The sequence below is a fragment of the Hibiscus syriacus genome, unplaced genomic scaffold (assembly GCF_006381635.1).
Source record: "Hibiscus syriacus cultivar Baekdansim isolate YM2019G1 unplaced genomic scaffold, ASM638163v2 tig00011718_pilon, whole genome shotgun sequence".
NCBI classification, from domain to species: domain Eukaryota; kingdom Viridiplantae; phylum Streptophyta; class Magnoliopsida; order Malvales; family Malvaceae; genus Hibiscus; species Hibiscus syriacus.
This window is the reverse complement of record NW_024062254.1, coordinates 146,616-167,956: the sequence shown is the minus strand read 5'-3', so window position 1 is coordinate 167,956 and position 21,341 is coordinate 146,616. Positions and strand designations below refer to the sequence as shown.

The 21,341-nt window shown below is 34.8% G+C and overlaps 3 protein-coding genes and 1 pseudogene across 3 annotated transcripts; all 4 read right to left on the bottom strand.

Moving 5' to 3' along the window:
- Positions 1–10,189: 10,189 nt before the first annotated feature.
- Positions 10,190–13,177, bottom strand: LOC120204820 (annotated as a pseudogene).
- LOC120204824 (1-aminocyclopropane-1-carboxylate oxidase homolog 7-like) lies at positions 10,533–10,939 on the bottom strand. Its single transcript, XM_039204835.1, has one exon. It carries the CDS (start codon positions 10,937–10,939, stop codon positions 10,556–10,558), a length of 384 nt encoding a protein of 127 aa, XP_039060766.1. The 3' UTR covers positions 10,533–10,555.
- Positions 13,178–14,382: 1,205 nt separating the features above from the next.
- On the bottom strand, positions 14,383–17,412 carry LOC120204822. The gene is made up of 5 exons (XM_039204832.1): positions 17,240–17,412; positions 15,305–15,419; positions 15,128–15,217; positions 14,939–15,037; positions 14,383–14,839 (listed from the first exon to the last, which is right to left on the bottom strand). The coding sequence occupies exons 1-5, from the start codon at positions 17,305–17,307 to the stop codon at positions 14,672–14,674; spliced, it is 540 nt and encodes a 179-aa protein (XP_039060763.1). The 5' UTR covers positions 17,308–17,412; the 3' UTR covers positions 14,383–14,671.
- Positions 17,413–18,894: 1,482 nt separating this feature from the next.
- LOC120204765 lies at positions 18,895–21,316 on the bottom strand. Its single transcript, XM_039204788.1, has 2 exons — positions 19,124–21,316; positions 18,895–18,986 (listed from the first exon to the last, which is right to left on the bottom strand). Exons 1-2 carry the CDS (start codon positions 21,255–21,257, stop codon positions 18,895–18,897), a joined length of 2,226 nt encoding a protein of 741 aa, XP_039060719.1. The 5' UTR covers positions 21,258–21,316.
- Positions 21,317–21,341: the final 25 nt, after the last annotated feature.

Below are 21,341 nucleotides of genomic sequence, written 5' to 3'. Positions count from 1 at the left end.
TTTGCGTAGTTATGGTACGTTTTTGCGTATTTCTAAATGAATACTTTTCGCTTTTCCTGTTAATATGAACCCTTTATTAAGGTCAATGACACTTTTTAATATATCATATGATTTCTGGTAATATTGGGCAGTGAAATCATCAGTGGAGGAGGAAGAAGAAGAAGAAGAAAAAGATGATGATGATAATGATCACATACATTAATAATGGGTTCATTTCTAGACTCCCGCAAGAAGAAGAAGAAGATAATAATGATGATTCATCATACATTAACGATGTGTTCATTTCTAGATTCATGCAATTTAATAATAATATAACAATTATTTAACTTGGCTGTTAATAATGCATTAGTTATCATTATAAAGGTAATGGTTCTTAAATATGTTTATATTTATTTCTAAAGAAACTTAGCTACCTAAGATTTGTCCTATTTTTCTTTCTTTTTTTCTCAGCTACCGTTTGTCTCTTTTTTTTTTATCTTTGTGATCGATGATGCTATCAGTGTTGATGTTGATCGCCTACCGTCGATATTTATTATTTTATTTGTTTTATTATAACGTTTTTACTTGTTTTTTTTAATAATTTTGCATGATACATCTTCTTATGCCTTTATGGAATTTTTTATGTCCTTATGATATATTTTCGGTTGTTTGACCATTATTTTAGTTTATCCTTTTTTTTAGAGTTTGATTTGACAGTCACCATTAATAAAAATATTGTTTTATTTGTTATCATGTTGATCTTTCCTACTTTGGACCCTCGATTATATTCGAATATGTAATTTGTATTCGTAGATATTATTTTCACGTCGCTTAATTATGGATTTGGTTTATGATTGTGGTTGTAAACTTTGTTTGTAATTTAGATATTTTCTATTTTTAATAAAATTAAGGACTTTTATAAAAAAAATATTTATTTCTAAACTTGTATTTAAAAAAAATATATATTTTTCTATTTCCTTTATTCAACGGGGTGGAAAAAGTGTTGTTTTAGAAATTAATAAAAAATAAATATTAATTTAAAAATTAATATGTTTAAATGATGGGATGACTCGAAAAACCGGAAAGTAAAGAAGAAAAATTGGAAAATTAAAAGTATTATAGTGACAAAGAAAGATTTTGTTTCTATTGTTGGAATTTTTGGACCAAATTAACAAAGTTTGTAAATTTAGAGGTCAAACTTATTGAAATTGTAAATATAAAAGACTAATTGTGTTGTTGTACATATTTTAAAACCGTCATGTCAATTCCATAATTTGATTGATATCAAAATGAAACAATAATGACTTAATTAACAAAAGCTTTTACTTAGTGCTCATAATAAAATTTATCATAAAATTCGGTGACTAAATGTCTAGTTTGTCCTGCAAATTATAATTTTTTTTGGTAAACACAAATTATAATATTTTATGTATGGGTAAATTACATCATTCCTCATTGAACTTTACTCTCTCTCCTCTATTTTGCTCAACGTACTTTCAATTTTTTTATTTTGATCACTGAACTTTATAGATTGAATCATTTTGCTCACATATCATTAACTTTTAAACGGCGTAATGATGTGTCAATTTTATTATTATTATTTAATATAAATAATTGAAAATATAGAGGGTAAATTACATCGTTCCTCACTAAAATTTACTCTCTCTCCTATTTTGCTCACGCAACTATAAAATAAAAACAGAAGGTGGTCAAATGACATAGTCGACAGTCGTAGATGGTGATCATTCGGTCCCATATTTCATGGGTCGCTTCGCCTCGACACCTTGAGTCTGAATCCAATCTCTATTTCATCGGAACTTACTTCGAAATCCACGAACTGGAGATTGAAAGTGAGGAAGTCGAAACGTTTCAATCAAGATTCATGAATTTTGAGATATTTTCCGGTGAAACAATCACCAGATTCAGACTCAAGGGGTCAAGATGAATTGATCCATGAATTTTGAAACCAAACGACCACTATCCATGGTGACTGGCGGTGACATCCAACCACCTTCTATTTTTATTTTATAGTTGGGTGAGCAAAATAGGAGGGAGAGTAAAGTTCAGTGAGGAACGATGTAATTGACTGTTAAATAATAATAATAAATGATACATCATCCCACCGTTAGAGAGTTAACGGCAGAGTGAGAAAAATGATTCAATTTGTAAAGTTCAGTGAGAAAAATAAAAAAAATTAGAAGTAAAGTGAGTAAAATAGGAGAGAGATTAAAGTTCAGCTAGTAACAATGATCGAGATTCTGAACTGGGTTTTCTCGGTAGTAGTCGGACTGCTTGTTGAGTTAGGCGGCGCGATGAACATACGAGGGAACTTGGTGATTCCGGCATCGACTAGACCTTTGACGCCGACTTTTGGATCGACGAATGCTTTCAGTTCCTTTTTCCGGTCATAGTTGGTATCTTCATTGACTTTCGTTTCGTCGGTTACTACCATTTTCTTCTTCTCTGTTTTGATGTAAATATGCCGTGGAGATTCTATGAGAGTGTCGAATGAAGTTGTAGAGGAATTTGTTTATCAGTCGAGTGGCCAGAAATAAACCACGTTGGGGGTGAAGGCAGCAGTGATTGCTGCATGATCACATGCTTCACTGACCCCCATACATAAATATGAACACAAATTTTATTTTTATTTAATAAATGAATGTTCAGGGTTCTTTTATAAGCTCATTTTTAAGCTTGTTTATATAGTTTTTATTTTTTATTTTTAATATTTAAATATTGATAAAGATAGGACCAAATTGAATATAAAGTAATTTTAGAGTTTAAATTGTGAAGTCTAAGAAAATTAAGGACTAGAGATATGATTTCATTATTTCTCTCTTTCACTTGCAATTAAAAGGATAAAAAGAGAGTGTTAGATGATTATGCCAAATAAATATGTTTCTTAACGTTAAACGAATATGTTAGTGATTGACGAATACATAAATAAACATGTTTATGAATGTTAAATGAACAAAACATGAATACTTTTAGAATAAATGAACATACTCACGAGTGTTAAATGAACAAAACATGAACACTTTCGAAGGTGGAGTTCATAATATTTAACCCATTTATGGTATGCTTTTCGTAACGTTCTTTTTATTACACATCTAAATCTTTTTTGACTAGCGAACCATTTAGTTTCATGAATTTTAATAAATAGATTATTTTATTTGAATTATAATTTAAAAAAAATGTGAATTTAACTATTCGTGATTAACACGGTCTTTTAGAATTTATACATCCGAAGATTGAAATGAAAATTTATGGTACTACTCTTCTCGAAACTTTTAAATAAAATTGAGAGTTTATATAAATACTTTTTGAGAGAAGTGTATCAAGAAAAATGCATTTGGATAATTGAAAATGAGAATAAATGCACCAAAAATATATTAAATTTTTAGATTTTAACTTGGTATTAATAACATTAGCATTTATACGTAGTTGTTTTAAGATTGTTTATTGAAATGCACCAAAAACATATAAAAATAGAAACTATAGCAAATGAAGAAGAGTCTTGAAAAACATGGGAACTATCCTCACTTTGTAAAGAGCAACCCATTCATCATCATGAAGTACTTGCAGAGGATTTTTTGAATATGTACCAGTTTTAAGAATTATTAGATGTATAATATATAATTAGTTAATTTTAAAAAATTATTTAATAAATGTTATTAACCATTTACACTTTTAAAATTGATATTTTATATTAATTAATAATAATAATAATAATAATAATATTACAAATAGATTATAGGTAGTTTTTAGGTATCTTGTGCTGCAACCATGGTAGGCAGTAGCCCACCTCAAAATGACAAAATCCAACTATGAATAATCATGTCGACATTTTTCAGCAGTCAATATCTTTATCATAAACATGAAAACATGCATACATACATACATACATACATACATACATACATACATACATACATACATACATACATACATACATACATACATACATACATACATACATACATACATACATACATACATACATACATACATACATACATACATACATACATACATACATACATACATACATACATACATACATACATACATACATACATACATACATACATACATACATACATACATACATACATACATACATACATACATACATACATACATACATACATACATACATACATACATACATACATACATACATACATACATACATACATACATACATACATACATACATACATACATACATACATACATACATACATACATACATACATACATACATACATACATACATACATACATACATACATACATACATACATACATACATACATACATACATACATACATACATACATACATACATACATACATACATACATACATATAATTTATTCTTTATTTCTGACTCTAGCCATATATGAAAAGACCAAATGCTTAGCTAGTTGAAATGCAACAGTGCAGAGTTTCCATCAAGGCCTTTTTTTGGAAGTGAATCATATGTTCTGTCACAGTAGTTTCCCTGTACTTGCGAGGATTATCTTCCGACAACAACTCCTTAATCGGTCCTTACAATCTCGGGTTCGGATGAAAACCCGTGGTGATCATGATTATCTTCCGACAACAACTCCTTAATCGGTCCTTAATCATATGTTACTCAAATGTATGGATTTTGGCATAGGGATATTATCTTCCGAGACCCTTTGCGCAGTCTATCTTCAGCAGATGATCAGGAATCAATCCCAGAGCTTCTGATATCAACTCGAAGAGAAAATGACCTAAACTCATCACCCAATCTGTGTACTCGAACATAATATCCCTATGCCAAAATTCATACATTTGAGTAACAATTCATCATTATATGTATATATATATGTGTATGTATGTATAAGTATGTGTATATACCTGAATGGTTCGGGCAACTCTTTCGGCCTAGGAGGATCAGGAGCCATGTTGCAATAAACAGAGTCCCTCCAGTTAGCTGTAGGGGTAGTAAGGAGATCGAAATTGGAATTATGGACAACTTTCTTCGAATTATCACGAGTGTAGAAATGTTTTTTGAGCTTATTAGAGGTGTATGCAATGTGTATGGGATATGTATGTAAGCTGAGTCAGCATCAGTTAAGGAGTTGTTAGGCTGTTAAAGGTGGTTAGATAGGTTGTTAGTATTAACTGCTTGTAAAACTGTGTATTAATAGCTTGCTGGTATACTGTTTGTAATCATCATTTCCTTTAATGAATACATTCATGTTTTGTAATCATCATTTCCTTGTTTCTTACTATGGATCTTGCGATTGGATGTACGAAAATTTTCTCAAACAAGAAGGTCAACATTATTCTTGATGAAACAAACTTTTTTCTATGAAAGCAGCATATCTTATTGACGATTCGTAGTCATCGCCTTGAACGACTCCTGACTGGAGCCATCCTGCCGCCACCGGAGACTATGATGGATGATGATGGTGAGGAACGTCTCAATGAAAGCTATGAAGAATTTGTTGCACAAGATAGTGTTGTTGCTTCTTGGCTTTTATCGACCATTTGCCCTCATCTTCTTCCTTAGTTCGTGGGAACAGAAACAGTTGCGGCGGTATGGAAAACATTGTTGCAATTCTTTGCAAACAGATCTACAACAACGTTAATGAATCTTCATTACAAGCTTCATTCGTTGAAGAAACGCGATGACAGCATGCACACATATCTTACACCAGTGAAAGAGGTATGTGATACACTTGCTTCTTGTGGGAGTGCTATCTCTCATGTTGAGAATATTATTACAATCTTGAAAGGTTTACCATGTGAATATCAGCCATTCATGACAGTTATAACAACCATGAAGGAAACATTATCTCTAGATACCATTTACATGATGTTAATGGATGTTGAGTTACAGTTGGCTGGATTTGATGAACAAAATGATCTGTTGTCGGTTAGTGCTAATCTTGCTCAGGGTAGTGTGGGTCGTAGATCCTAAAATACTTGTAACACCCATAACCCGTATTCGGCCCGTATACGAATCTAAGGCATCACATTGACTTTTAAAACACTTCGACTCTTTAAAAGTCCGATTTAAATTTGATAATGAAAACAAAACTTAATAAATCATACTTAAAATACATATCAGAGTATCTAAACTTTACATTTATAGTACATGCCAACAACATTTCCATACTCAATCACATACAATTTAAATCTTTCTGATCTGATAATCTTCAAAGGTATGATGTACTGGCCCTTGCTTACATGTATTACTCCTCGCATATCTTTGAACCTACATGTGAAAACACTCACACACTAAGTTGATGACTTAGTGAGACATTATGAGTACTATGAAACAATAAAGCATTTGTATACTTTTATAAAAGAAGGGTTAAATTATCAAAAATCACCAGTATTATAACTTATTACCTCTCTTATTAATCACTGAAGAGTTTATACTTATGTATTCTTGGTTATATCTTCAAGTCACTACTCATATAGACTTTTAATTTCATATAAACTACATATAACTGATACATTTTTCATTTCATATCCATTTGTTTATTGGCCCAACGTATAATAATGGAAACTCTAGGTATTTGAGTACATTAAATTTGTGCACTAATGTTGTCACCACAGCTTGTAATTTGCATCGAAGTGCCACATAACTGTCCCGAAGGACCACATAGGTTTGCACCGAAGTGTTACATAGGTTTGCACTGAAGTGCCATATAATTATCCCGAAGGACCACATAAAACCCTCGACTCTTGGATGCCAACTATATCTCTAATTCTCATACATATACCTTGGGCTTTAACTTTGGCATTAGTTTACATTTCACTATTTAAAGTATGTCTTATTTCCACGGAGTACATTCTCTTAGTCTAATTCCAGCACAAGTACATTGGTGATTAGTTTATTAGGCAAATAAAACAAGAATTTCTAAACTTGAAATAAGGAGATTATACGATGTATGAATATGAATGTGAATTTAATAAGCTAAGTCGTTTCGTTGCTAAGCTTATCTCGACTGAAAAGGATGTTTGTGATTGGTTTGTGGAGGGCTTGCGCCCTAGGCTAAAAGAGTTATTGCTAGATTTATATTTGTCATCATTTCAAGAGGTGGTTAATCGAGCTAAAGCTCTAGAGAGAGCTTAGAATGAGAGGTTTAGAGAGCAAAAAGTTCAAAAGTCTAAGAGAGCTGATACTTCATCGAGTTCATCACCGTCAAAGAGAAGTAGAGATTTTGATTTTCAAACTCATACTATGTTTGAATCAGCTGCATCTTCTACTAAAAGATCAAATATAAGTCAATCAAGAAAATTTTCACATTGTGGAAAGAATCATACCTGAGTATGTCGAGTGTTTTCAGGAGCCTGTTTTAGATGTGGTGATGTTGGACATTTTATTCGAGATTGTCCATTCATGACTGATGAGACTGTACAGAGAGAGTGATCTGTTACGATATCTCAGATAAGTAGAGGCAGAGGTCATGGAAGAAATCAGTCTGAGTCATCCACTCAATATGATATGCATCTAATTGCACGAATTTATAATTTAAAGACCGATGAAGATTTCGAGGATCCATATATTATTGCATGTAAATTTCAATAATGTGGTAAAGTAGTTTTGGTTTAATAGATTTGGGATCAACATAGTTATATGCTAGTGGAAACTAGAATGAGGATTGAAAGATTTGATTTGAAACGATAAGTAATGAGCTGATAGAGATTAATTAGTAGGGCATGGTTCATTGATGAATAAGTTGTGTTGAGTTTGTGTGTAGTATAAGAAATTATTCTAAGAAATATAAAAAGTTTAGATGGTTATTAAAGAGTAGAAGTTTAAAACTAGATTTTGTGCAAGTAATGACAACTATCAAGGTTATATGTATTGAGTTTCGAATTAGGACTATATATGAGTATAAGGTTAGTAGTAAGAGTAATCTAAGATTCGTTGAGTATTATATAAGAGGATTGCTCCATCTCGTTGTGAAGTGAAAATTTAAGGACGAATTTTCCTAAAAGGGGGGGAGATTTGCAACATCCCAAAATCAGGACTAGTGCTAAAATAAAAGTTTTTGAATTTTGATTATTAATTTAGGAAAATTTGAAAAGGTCAGGGATTTAAAGTGGAATATCTGGGTACTGGATTAAATAGTAAAGATGGAAAGAATGAAGGGTAATATGGTCTTTTCATTTAAAGGATATTTATCTCCTTATTAAGAGATAAGCACGTGGGGTTGAGAGAGTTATATGGAAACTTATTTTCTCTGGTCTTCTTCTTCCCATTAGCTCCATCTCAAAGATAAGTTAAGTTCTAGCTGGTCATTTCTTGGATTTTTAAGTTGATTTTTGTTCTTTGGGTGTTATATAAGCTTAAGGAAAGCTTATATAAGATTAAAACATCAAGAGAAGAGAATTAGAAAGGAAATTGTAATAAGGGTGTAGAAGTGAATTGTTAATATGATATAGTTTTTGAAGTTTTGTTGATAAATTTGACTTGTCATAGGAAGGATTAAGAAGTATAAAGTATTAGAAATGAGTTTAGAACACATTGAAAGTTTAGTGAAATTCTTAAATTCAAGAGTTATAGTGAGATATTGAAGATGATGAGGTATTATAGTGCTAAAAGATGGTTTAAGTATGTATAGTTGAGCTTAAAGGCATGAAGAGAGTTAAATAAGTAGAGTTTAGGTTAAGTGGTGGTAATTTCAGGTTAAAGAAATATATTTTGGGTTAGTAGTATCAGTACTGATTGAGTAAGTACCGATACTACAATGCAAATTATGTGATATTTATGCGTAGGGTATCGATAGTGCATGGACAATATCAATACCATAAGGCAGAAATGGGATAAATTTTCATAGGGTATCGATACTGAAGGGATAGTATCAGTACCATGGGTATCGATACCAATATGGAGGTATCGATATCATTCTTGTAAGAAAATTATAGAATCGAGATTGGGTATCGATATCGTGAAGGGTATCGATACTACAAGCATTTAGGTATCGGTACTGTGCTTGTAGTACCGATACTACTTGAGTTGGAAATTTGAAATTAGTGTTTTATTTAGTTTGCATTGGTAAGAATCTTTTCGAGTAATTCAAATCCCGATACTCATTGGATTGTATATTCGTGTAGACATTGATCGAAAACAAAGTTCGGACAGGCCGTCAGAGTAAGACTTACGAGAGAGAGATAAGAGATTGGTATTGGCAAGTGAGACCAAGGTGAGTACATAATATTAAGCATAGGTTATGTTAGGGAATTAAGACTTGTGATGAGTCTAATTCCGATATTAGATCATATGAGTATCCGAATAAAAGCATGTAGTGATATAATGTTTATGTGTACATGAGTATAGGTATATGATTAAATGATAAATGCATTTCTATATGTGATCTATGTGAATGCATATATTAATGATAAATTATGTGACTATGAGCTAAGTGTGATAATAAATTATATTATTATATGATCATAACAGATAAGACATATTACAAGAGATATGTGAAAGAGATATATGTAAATATATGTCTATATGAATACAAGAATATGTGATATGGTATATATGATAATGAGATATGAGACTCTACGAGAATATTACATGATATATGTGATATGAAGCTATGAGCTTGTATGCCTATGTGATATGAAGCTATGAGCTTATATGCCTATGTGATATGAATGTGTATATGTGACAAACATAAATGATAATGCCCGTGTTATGTGATATGAGAGCTAGGGGTATAGTTGGCATGCCAAGAGTCGAGGGTTTTATGTGGTCCTTCAGGATATATATATAATCCTTTGAACATATATGCAGTTCTTCGGGACATATATTTAATATTTTCGGTTAATTCATACAGTTAATTCGGTCGATTAATTCTGTTAAAACCGAAATTTAAACACTCCTTAAAAAATTCGATTAATTAATTGATTTTGAACCGAATTAACCAATAACTGAAGTTTGAAAAAATATTAATTGTTAACCGATAGAACCTAAAACCGACCGGTTAACCAAAAAAAATCAGTTCGATCGATTTAATCGGTTAGCCGAAATTTTGAATACCCCTAGATTCAAATCCTTCAACATATATGGACACAACCCCGCAGACCAAAAAAAACCAAAATAGGGGGGAAACAATAAGAAGAATCCAAATCAACAGAAACCAGAACCATGGACCAAAGATGGATGCAAAAGAGACCATAAAGTTGAAACATGCATGCATACATACAAACATGTAATCCATTCTTTATTTATGATTCTGGCTATACATGAAAAGACCAAATGCTTCGTTTTTATTGTCTTAGAGAGAGCTGTTTCATATCCTGAAATGCAGCAGTGCAGAGTTTCCATCAAGGCCTTTGTTTTGGAAGTGAGTCATATATTCCATCACAGTAGTTTCCCTGTACTTGGGAGGATTATCTTCCGTCAACAACTCCTTAATCGGTCCATACAATCTCGGGTTCGGATGAAAACCCGTGATGAAAAAGCTCGCCACCGACACTCGAGGTCCAACCGAATTTGCCAGCACCCGATGCTCCACGCTCACGTGACTGTCGTTCGATATAAGCTGCAACAAAAAATCAATCAGTCACATAGTTATGAATCTAGTTGATCAATGTAATTCTCATAGGACTTTGCCTGTAAAAGGTCTCCGATGTTAACGACCAAAGCCCCAGGGACTGGAGGTACATCGATCCACTGATTTTCATGAAGAACTTGGAGACCACCAATATGGTCTTGTAGAAGCACCGTGATGAAGGTGCTATCAGCATGCTTGCTTGTCCCGATTGTCAATTCCGGCTGCGGACATGCCGGATAGTAATGGCACAGATGACCGAGACCCTTGGCGCAGTCTAGCTTCAGCAGATGATCAGGATTCAACCCCAGAGCCTCTGATATCAATTCGAAGAGCAAATGACCCAAACTCATCACTCCATCTGTGTACTCGAACATAATATCCCTATGCCAAAATTCATACATTTATCACTTTATCATTATATATGTGTGTATATATATATATACCTGAATGGTTCAGGCAACTACTCCGGCCTAGGATGATCAGGGGTCATTTTGCAGTAAACAGTGTCCCTCCAGTTAGCTGCAGGGGCAGTAAGGAGATCGAAATTGGAATTATGGACAACTTTTTTCGTATTACCACGAGTGTAGTACTGTTTTTTGAGCTCAACGTCTTGCTCGAAAAACCAACGTACACGAACCTTCATCTCCTCGAGAATACTCACAGGAATTCCACGGTTAATGATCTGAAAGAAACCCCATTCCTTCGATGCAGTACGGACATGTTCGACGACCGATTTCCGAGTACTACGATCCCCCTGCACTCCTTGAAGATCTATAACAGGGATACTGAACTGGTAGGCGCTTGGAACATAGGTTTCCCCGAAGGTATCAGGTGGCCGATGAAACATTCGGAGAACCTCCGAAACTCCGGATCTACAAGCCCTTTGACACCGGCTTTTGTCTCGTCGAAAGCTTTGATTTCACTCGCTCGATCGTATTTCTGTTCGAACTGGGCTTCACCTGCCTTGGCTACCCCCATTTTTTGTTCTCTCTTGTGTTCGATTGTAACCTCTTTGGAGAAACAATCATGATGAATGACAATCAAGGAAATTAAAATAAATATAGTGGGGGAAGTGAAAGGATAGCAACAAAACAGGTGATGGTGACGAGATATTATAAACAAAGAAAATCGTATTTATTTAATTATTGAAACATGACATAAATTTCAACGTTGGACCAAAATTTCCACAAGTGATATAGAAGGAGAAATCAAATTGAAAGTCTAATCACATTTTATATTTTATGTATATAATCAAATACATGCATGTATACATACATACATACATACATAATAGCAATCCATTCTTTTTCTAATTCATAGTTTGTACATGAAAAGACTAATGCTTCATCTTTTGTCTTATAGGGAGCTAAGTTACTGAAATTTTGCAGTGCAGACTTTCCATCAAGGCCTTTCTTGTGGAAGTGAGATAGATAGTCTAACACAGTCGTTTCCCTGTATTTCGGAGGATTATCTTCCGATAACAACTCCTTAATCAGTCCATAGATATCGAGTCCGGGAGAAAATACGTGACGAAAAAGCTCGCAACCGATGCTCTAGGTCCAACGGAGTTTGCCTGTACCCTGTCATTCGATGTAAGCTGAAAAACATCAACAAACCGGAAAGTAAATCTATCAGTCACATAGCTTTCAGAGTTGATTGTTGATTGTTTAATGTACTTTTTCAACCTGGACTTGCCTGCAAAAGATCTCCAATGTTAACAACCAAAGCCCCAGGGACTGGAGGCACATCAATCCATGATTTTCATGAACAACTTGGAGGCCACCAATATGGTCTTGTAGAAGCACCGTGAGGAAGCTACTGTCGGCATGTTCCATAGTCGATCCCGGCTGCGGACATTCCGGATGGTAATGGCACAGCTGACCGAGACCCTTTGCACGGTCTATCTTCAGCAGATGGTCAGGGCTCAATCCAAGCCCTCCTGATATTGTCTCAAACATCAAATGATCCAAGTTCATCATTCGGTCCGTGTACTCGAACATCATGTCCCTGTACCAAAGTTATACATACAAGTAACGAACAGTTCATCATCTCTATGCATATATATATATATATATATATATTACCTGAATGGTTCAGGCAACTCTTCTAGCTTAGGAGGATCAGGAGCCATGTTGCAATAAACAGTCTCTTCAGTTAGCTGCAGGGGCAGTAAGGAGATCGAAATTGATATTATAGACCACCTTTTTCGTATTATCACGAGTGTACTACTGTTTTTTAAGCTCATCGTCTCGCTCGAAAAACGTACCTACACAAACGTTCATCTCCTCTAGAGTACTCACAGGAATTCCATGGTTAATGATTTGGGGGAAAAAACCCATTCCTCTGATGCATTAAGGACTTGTTTATGATCTCGTAGCGAGTGCCGGGATCGTCCTTCACTCCTTGAAGATTTATGACAGGGATACGAAACTGGGTGGCACTTGGAACATCTGTTTCCGCAAAGGTATCCGGTGGCACATGAAATATTCAGGGAACCTCCGAAATTCCGGCATCTACGAGTCCTTTGACAGCGGCTTTGGTCTCGTCGAAAGCTTTGACTTCACTCGCTCGATCATATTTCAGTTCGAATTGGACTTCACCTGCGTTGGCTGCCACCATTTTTTCCTTTCTTGTTTCTCAAGGTATCTTCTTTGTAGAAACAAGTGAATGACGAGAAAGGGAATGTGAATAAATAAATGGGAAAGAAAAGATAAGAACAAAATGAGTGACGCTTACTATAGATAATCTAAAGAAAGAAAATGTATATGAAATATGTAGATTTTATGAAGCTACCATTAATACTGGCGTTTTAAATATTCTAAAATATCATAAAGTTATCAAATTATTATAAAATAATGCTTGAAATGATATATACTCAAACTATGATCCTTGTTTTATATTGGACCTTAAACTTTTGAATATTCCAATTTTATTCCCAAGCTATGACTTACATTCTGATTAATACTTTTGAACATTCCGATTTCATGCCCAAACTACGACTCTCATTCTAAATTGCTCTCCAAACTTTTGAATCTTACAATTTCATCCCCAAAGTCATCCAAATATCTAATTAGTTTCAAGCATGGATTAACCTAAATTTTGTTTTTTTTCAAACATACAATAATATAACTCGGCCTAAATATTTTATTAACAAAGTATGTGATTAATATATATGTACAGTTAGGGATGCAATTGAAATGTTCAAAACTTTTGGGGACCAATTTTGAATGAAGGTCATAGTTTGAGGATGAAATGAAATGTTCAAAAGCTTAAGGACTAATTTAGAATGATAGTCATAGTTTAAAGATGAAATTAGAACCTTTAAAAGTTCAAGGACTAAATTAAAAGAATAGTCATAATTGGAAGAGACTATTCTCGTATGTAATGGGATAAGGGGAATATAGGATAATAGACTGCCTCCGACACCAGTTAGAATTATAAATTGCCCACCGTGAAACTCGATCCCACGACCACAAGATTAAGAGCCTTGCGCTCTTACCAATTGAGCTGGACGGACAATTCACGTGCTGCAATTAACCTTAATTAAATTAAGAGATTATCATATCATATCGTAACATTATCAAATTAGTAGAAGAAAATTCAGTTTTTTGACTTTCAATCGAGTTGATTGAATAATTCGACCAATGGTCCGTGATGCACTAATACAAGCAATGCTCACCTCAAAATGCTCATCAATGGAGAACAAACAATCCAGGAGCATTCACTAGGGGTTCATTTTCGAAGGACGAAGATTGCTTCGAAACGCACCTAAATCGACTGAAACTTCTATCACATCTTACCCCGAACATCAGATGCGATAAAAGTCCTCGACATTAAACCATTATAGAGAACGGTTTTCGTGTTCTCAATCGTAAGTTGACTCACGGAAAGTGATTCAGGGCTTCAAAATGACCCCAAAGTTAACTCAGTATCTCTCTCATACATTAACATAAACAGGCAATATAAATCCAGGATTGAAGCAAAACCAAAAGATGCTGCAGATTTATAAGCAAAATTATCAAACCCTTTCTGAAAACTAAATAGAAAACTTCGTAGTTAACGGTATCGAACCGGCCAAGTAATATGCTCTTTTCCCCTAATCTTGACATATCAAAGCCATGATACAAGCGCATTTATATAAATAGATATGTGGGTTCACCAAGGTAGACAGAGATCGAACAAAAAACTAGATGTTCCTCTTCAAAATGTCTTTGTTTTTGGAGCCTTTTCTTGTGTTGTCTCCTAGGGATCGAGTTCTTCATGCCAATAAAGAAGAATAACGCCCCTAACAGCGCCAAGTTCTGTGAACGGAAGTTTAGTTAGAAAAATATATCTTGAAATGAATCGCCAACAAGAACGCCTTTTCCTTTTCGGAAAAATAAATACTATGAACTACAAACCTGTGTGAATTTGGTGAAAAGTATGCCAAATTCTTTCTTTTCTGTGTCATAGTTGTAGAAGTCATACAATATAGGAGTAAAAATGAGCTGCTGCAGAACCTACACGAGTAGAATAGTGTAATACATCAGATAAAATTCGTTGATAATTGAATTACAAACTTTAAAGAATACATAAATCCATAAGCGAACCAGGAGATAAGCTCCGATACTGCTGCCAAACGTGAAAAGGATGCCCCCGACACCTTTAAAGGCCACAGAAGCAGCAACTAGATACTTAATCTGTAAATAACAGCTCCAAGAGTAACAACTTTAGAAAAACATGATATATAAATATATTTCGCAGTGGTGAAATAAAGCAATCCTTACATCGAATTTTGACACTTGCACCCCTGTATGAGCTGACACAGTCTTTGCGAAGACATTAAATTTTGGTTTCAATACCTTTGCTGCTGGCCCTCCATCAACTCCAAATTCATTGAACCTATACACATGAACACTTAATGTAAGAATAGAAACAAGCAGGACACAACTTAAACCAAGTTCAAAATTACCGACTCATTATTTTAAGCTCAAGCTTAGAAAACAGTATGGTTGTGATCAAAAAAGAAGGCCCAAAGCTCCAAACCTCTATCATCTGCTGCTTTTATATCTCTAGCATATGTCTGACAAAAGCTTTCTTCAAAAAATGCTAATGTATCGTAATGTATCGCATCATATCCAATATAGGCCAGTACTTAGGTTAGCAAAACTAAGGGTTACCATCATACAGACTGAAGGTTCATACTCAAAAACGTCACAACTCACATGCAACTTAGTTTCCATGTGTCCATTTAATTAAACATATTGGTTTCATTATCTCAAATAACACTCCATGTATTAATTCCTGTTTTTACAATTAAATGGACACAGGCCAATTACTTGAAAGGCTTTTGGAATTTTAAGCTCCACCATCATTAAATAGGATAATGATCTCAAAACTATACTAGGTAAAAAATATAAACAAGAACCTTAATAATATAGCAAGAACTAAGAATGTGTCAAACAGCACTACTCGATACCCATAAAAGTCAGTTGATTTGGGAAAAGGGAAGGAAACCCTGCTTTCAGCAACCATTGTCAAGGGCAGAAAGTATCAAAACAACGCCTAATCTTAGTACAGTTAAGCACAATATGTACTTATGTGTGTCTTTATTATTAGTTGTTGAATGATAAAAAGGGGGCGGGGGGATTGCTCAAGTCACTTGTGTAGTCTAGCACAATGCCTTGGTATGCCTTACAACACGGTGTTGAGCAAGGTGTCATGATCCACCGCCATTCATTGGATACCATGCCTAGTCACGTAGGCATCACGATACCACAATCCGACTTACCTGTCAACGTGGCTCATTTCCAGCGTCGTACTTTTTGGGCCCCACAGATCAGTAAAGGTTTTGTCACCCCAATCCCCGTATACTCCTAACTCTTTGATTTGGGTAAAAGGAGATTCGAGCTTTGCTCTTTGAGCAAGTGATCATGGCCTAGCCACTAGAGCCAAATGCTTAGGCTCTATACTCCCACTCTTTAAAATCATACACCAACCACTTGAGCTAAGCTCGTGGTATTCATGAGACCTATAACTTATAATTTAAAAATCTTATAAGACATCATTAAGGATTAAGCACTTAATCATTGATTTTATTTCTGCGCTAAAAAGGGGAATTCAGCAAGCATACAAAAGATATATAAATATATATATATATATATGAGTTAGGATCCATTTACACAGTATAAAACACTTTTAATTTTACACATACTTAGGGCCATTGTATGAGTAAAAATAGGTTGAGATTAACAATGGGGAATGAGAAGATATTCATAATCTCGATGTCTATTATATTATATGTATATATTATATATATAGATACATACGTACAACTGCCATAAGGCTTAAACATCTAAGCAATTTAACAGGAACATCATTTCACACTTTTATATAAAGAAATTACCCTAAAAGACACCTTAATTGAACTAGTTTTTTTCCCTCCAACAAAGCTAGAAACTTTACTATATACAACATCTATTAACATAAAACCCTAACAATTATCAATCCTTTCAAAAAGAAAATCATTAAATCGACATAAATTAAACTCTAATTCCAGTTTTAACAGGTTGGAACAGCTCTGAGTTCCGAATCAGAATTAAGATCCAAACTCAAACAACCCCCTTCTTCTTTTTCTCGAGAACCAAACAGTCACCATCAGCAAAACATAAAAACGAAAAAAAAAAGAAGGAAAAGAAGTTTAGATCTGAAGTGAAACTTACTCTTGCCAAGCAGAGAGGAGAAATATCGAAGCGAAAAGCACTCTTCCGACGAAAGAAACAAACCCCATTCTTTTTTTCGATTAAAAACCTTAAAATTCAACAAAAAAAAACAATCGGAAAAAAAGGTTGTTTTTCGAGAAACAAAAGGAAGCACCGTCTGAAAGGGCGACGAGATCGAGAGATCGAGAGATACGAGAGCCGTAGAGGATCAATAAATGATTAAATTGGTTGTTGGTTCGGATCCGGTGTACTCAAATCGGGTCATCAAAGATCTGGATCCGTTTGATTCTGATTTAGGTACATTCCCACACGTGTCCTAATCTATTTTAAAATACATAAAGGGTAAATTATACTGTTACTCACTAAACTTTACACTATCTCATATTTTACTCATTGTACTTTTAATATTTCTATTTTATTCACTGAACTTTACAAATTGTATCGTTTTGCTCAATCTGCCGTTAACTCTCTAACGGTGGGATGATGTATCATTTTTTATTATTATTTAACCATCAATTACACTGTTCCTCACTGAACTTTACTCTCTATCCTATTATGTTCACTCAACTATGAAATAAAAATAGAAGGTGGTCGGATGCCACCATCGACCATCGTTGATGGTGGTCGTTCGGTCTCAAAATTCATGGATCGGTTCATCTCGACCCATTGATTCTGAATCTGGTGGTTTTTTCACCGGAAAATATCTCAAAATTCATGAATCTTGATTGAAATGTTTCGACTTCCTCACTTTCAATCTCCAATTCGTGGGCTTCAGAGCAAGTTCCGACAAAATAGAGGTTGGATTCGAACTCAAGGTGTCAAGGAAAAGCAACCCATGAAATTTAGGACCGAATGACCACCATTTACGGATGTCGACTGTGGTATCTGACCACATTATGTTTTTATTTTATAGAACGATGTAAATTACCCTTTATAATTTAAATTATTTATATTAAATAATAAAAAAATGACACGTCATCACGCCGTTTAAAAGTTAACGACAAGTGAGCAAAATGATTCAATCTGTAAAATGTCACTGACAAATCACAAATCATAATTGAGCGACGTGAAAATAATATCCACGAATATAAATTGTATATCCAAATCTAATCGAGGGTCCAAAGTAGGGAATATTAACATGATAACAAATAAAATGCATATTGATTAATCGTGACTATGTCAAATCAAACTCTAAAAAAAGATAAACGAAAATAACGGTCAAACAACCAAGAAAATGTATCATAAAGATTGAAAAAAGTGTCATAAACTCATAAGAAGAAATGTCATAAATGCATAATTATTAAAAATAAAAACAAGTAAAAAACGTTATAATGAAACAAAGAAAAATAATGAATATCGACGGTAGACAATAAACATCAAAACTGATGTCGTCGCCAATCATAAAGAAAAGAAAAGAGAGACAAACGGTGGCTAAGAAAAAAAAAAAGAAAAAAAATAGGACAAATCTTAGGTAGCTAAGTTTCTTTAGAAATAAATATAAACATATTTAAGAATCATTACCTTTTATAATTATAACTAATGCATTATTAACAGCTAAGTTAAATAATTTTTATATTATTATTAAATTGCATGAATCTTGAAATGAACACATTATTAATGTATGATGATCATCATTATTATCATCTCTTCTTCTTCTACTTGCGTGAGTCTAGAAATGAACCCATTATTAATGTATGATGATCATTATCATCGTCGTCTTCTTCCTCCTCCTCCTCCGATGATTTCACTGCCCAATATTACGAGAAGTCATATGATATATTAAAAAGTGTCATTGACCCTAATAAAGGGTTCATATTAACAGGAAAAGCGAAAAGTATTCATTTAGAAATAAGCAAAAACGTACCAGAACTACGCAAACCGAACCCGGGGCTCTTTCTTCCTCGACGATTTCGTCTATTTCAGTCGTATCAAGTGGAATTTTTCTGCTCGTAAGATAATCAGGCTTCGCACAATCCCAATGGACAACATAATCACAGGCAGAATCTGCACATTCAAGAGACAAATCTCGACAAGACTTGCCACATTTGTGGCAATTAGGACAAGAAAATGTCTTCCTGACAAAAGTTAGACGATGAGGGTGATCCTCTAATCCCCTGTAAATGCTTCCTGGTTTGATAAACGGGTAGCTTCCGAGAGCACAACCAGTATGAGCAGAAACATCACAGGTCGAACAGCGATAGAACCAACCACTCGAGCTTCTCTTTCGTTCACATATATCACAATACAGATATTGTGAATATGTATTGACCTCTTCATAAGCAAGTTTAAGTTTGTGTTCATCGCATCTGTGCCAAGCCGAGAGTGGTTGCCTTAAACATTGGATATGCAGACTGATGGTGCAACTCTTACATACGAAGAGACCGCGCCTTTCGACACCGCATGCGTGGCACTGTCCTTTGTAGTTACGATCGTAGTGCAGAGGGTGTTTATGTGCAGGATGTTTAATCCTGTAGCTCCTCGCTGCACAATGGAGGCAATAATGAATATCACACTCCTCGCACCTATAGGCGAAGCCGTTGCACTCGCTTTGACAGAGACCACATCTGAAAATATGATCTACAACAAGGATGAGAAATTGTTGACATATGTGAAACCACAGCCGTTTCTCCATAGGCGATTTAGCACATGTTTTGTGGAGAAAGAAATCGCATTGCAAACAATGATAAAACGGATTCGAGACGGGTAAGACACACCCGTCACAGTATTTCTCCATGAGATTGGCCCCATCAATATGTTCCTCCATGGGATTGGCCTTCAATATCAGATCATGGTCATGGCTGAAATGTCTTATTTTTGTCATTTCTCCATCTTCGTTTTTCTCAATGCAGATGATGGGATTAGTAGACCTTCTGGGCATTGTCAAATCACCAAGATGCTTTGGATCAATCACCTTGTACCACCCTTTCTTCTCTAAAGCACAGTTGACATGGACAATGAACTTACAAATGGAGCAAGAGTAACTCCCATACTCTACTTTCACTTCTTCATAACAAATTTTGCATTTACAATCCCTAAACTCATGAGGTTGAAGGAAATATTTGTGGAAAATGGGGTGTTCATGCCGGGGGATTGAGATTATGGGTGGCAGGGAAATGCATTGTTTATGGACTACAAGGCTGCATGTAGAGCATGTATAGGAAACAGAATTTCCCTCAACACCACATGCATCACAAATGAACGAGACTTGTCTCCACAACAAAGTGAAAGGGTGTTCATGGATGTTTTCTTTAATGGTTAGAGGAGGTGATGCACACTCGAAATGAAGGTTAAACCTGCAAGATGAACAACGATAAACGAATTTACCGCGATGGGTTTCTTTGCATGCATTGCAAGATGGATTGTTTTGGGATTCTAGAACGAGAGGATGCTTACGGTGGCAGGGGAGATCGAGTATAGAAGGTAACTCTGCACATGTTACATGAAGTGCAAATTTACAAGGTGAACAAGAATAGCTTAATGCTAATGGAGGCTGCTTTTTACGACATAGATTGCAAGGGAAACTCGAACCTTGAATACGAAACTGTAAAACAAGAGGATGGTTCTTATGAACGGGGTAATTGATTTTAGGAGGCAGTTCAACACATTTCTTATGCAGGTTAAACCCACAATCAGGAGAAAAGTACATAGATCCTAACAATGGTTCCCTACACACAAAACATTTGACCCTCTCAAGTTCTTTGTCATTGTCTTCAGCGGAGACCAAAGGAACTTTGAGAGCTACACGTTTAAGCTCTCCAAGTCTCTTTTTAGCAATGTTGAAGGACAATAAAGCACATTTGACATGAAGGTCTAACTTACAAGAGCAATGATAAAGAAATTTCTCACAGGTTTTGCCGCAGAAATTGCAGAAGGTTCGTCCCTTGTATGGTGACTTTGGTAAGAGAACAAGAGGGTGATCGCGATGGAAAGGGTGGCGAATCTCCGGAGGTGCCTCGGCACATTTCTTGTGGAGGTAAAACTCGCATTCCGTGCAGCTAAAGCTCGAACCATACACCATCTCCCCACACCTTGAGCAAGTAACCTCTTTGGTTTGATTGGTCGGCACATCGTTGAACACCATCGGGTGGTCGTGCCCGAAGCG

Excerpts from the sequence above, each read along its gene's own strand:
- LOC120204822 (XM_039204832.1), bottom strand. The coding sequence starts at position 17,307 with ATGGGGTTTGTTTCTTTCGTCGGAAGAGTGCTTTTCGCTTCGATATTT. Across the intron at positions 15,218-15,304 it reads TGCAAGTGTCAAAATTCGAT|ATTAAGTATCTAGTTGCTGC; the intron begins GTAAGGATTGCT and ends TGTTATTTACAG. Across the intron at positions 14,840-14,938 it reads TTTTCACCAAATTCACACAG|AACTTGGCGCTGTTAGGGGC; the intron begins GTTTGTAGTTCA and ends TTCCGTTCACAG.
- LOC120204824 (XM_039204835.1), bottom strand. The coding sequence starts at position 10,939 with ATGTATGAATTTTGGCATAGGGATATTATGTTCGAGTACACAGATGGA.
- LOC120204765 (XM_039204788.1), bottom strand. The coding sequence starts at position 21,257 with ATGGTGTATGGTTCGAGCTTTAGCTGCACGGAATGCGAGTTTTACCTC. Across the intron at positions 18,987-19,123 it reads CGAGGAAGAAAGAGCCCCGG|TGAAATCATCGGAGGAGGAG; the intron begins GTTCGGTTTGCG and ends AATATTGGGCAG.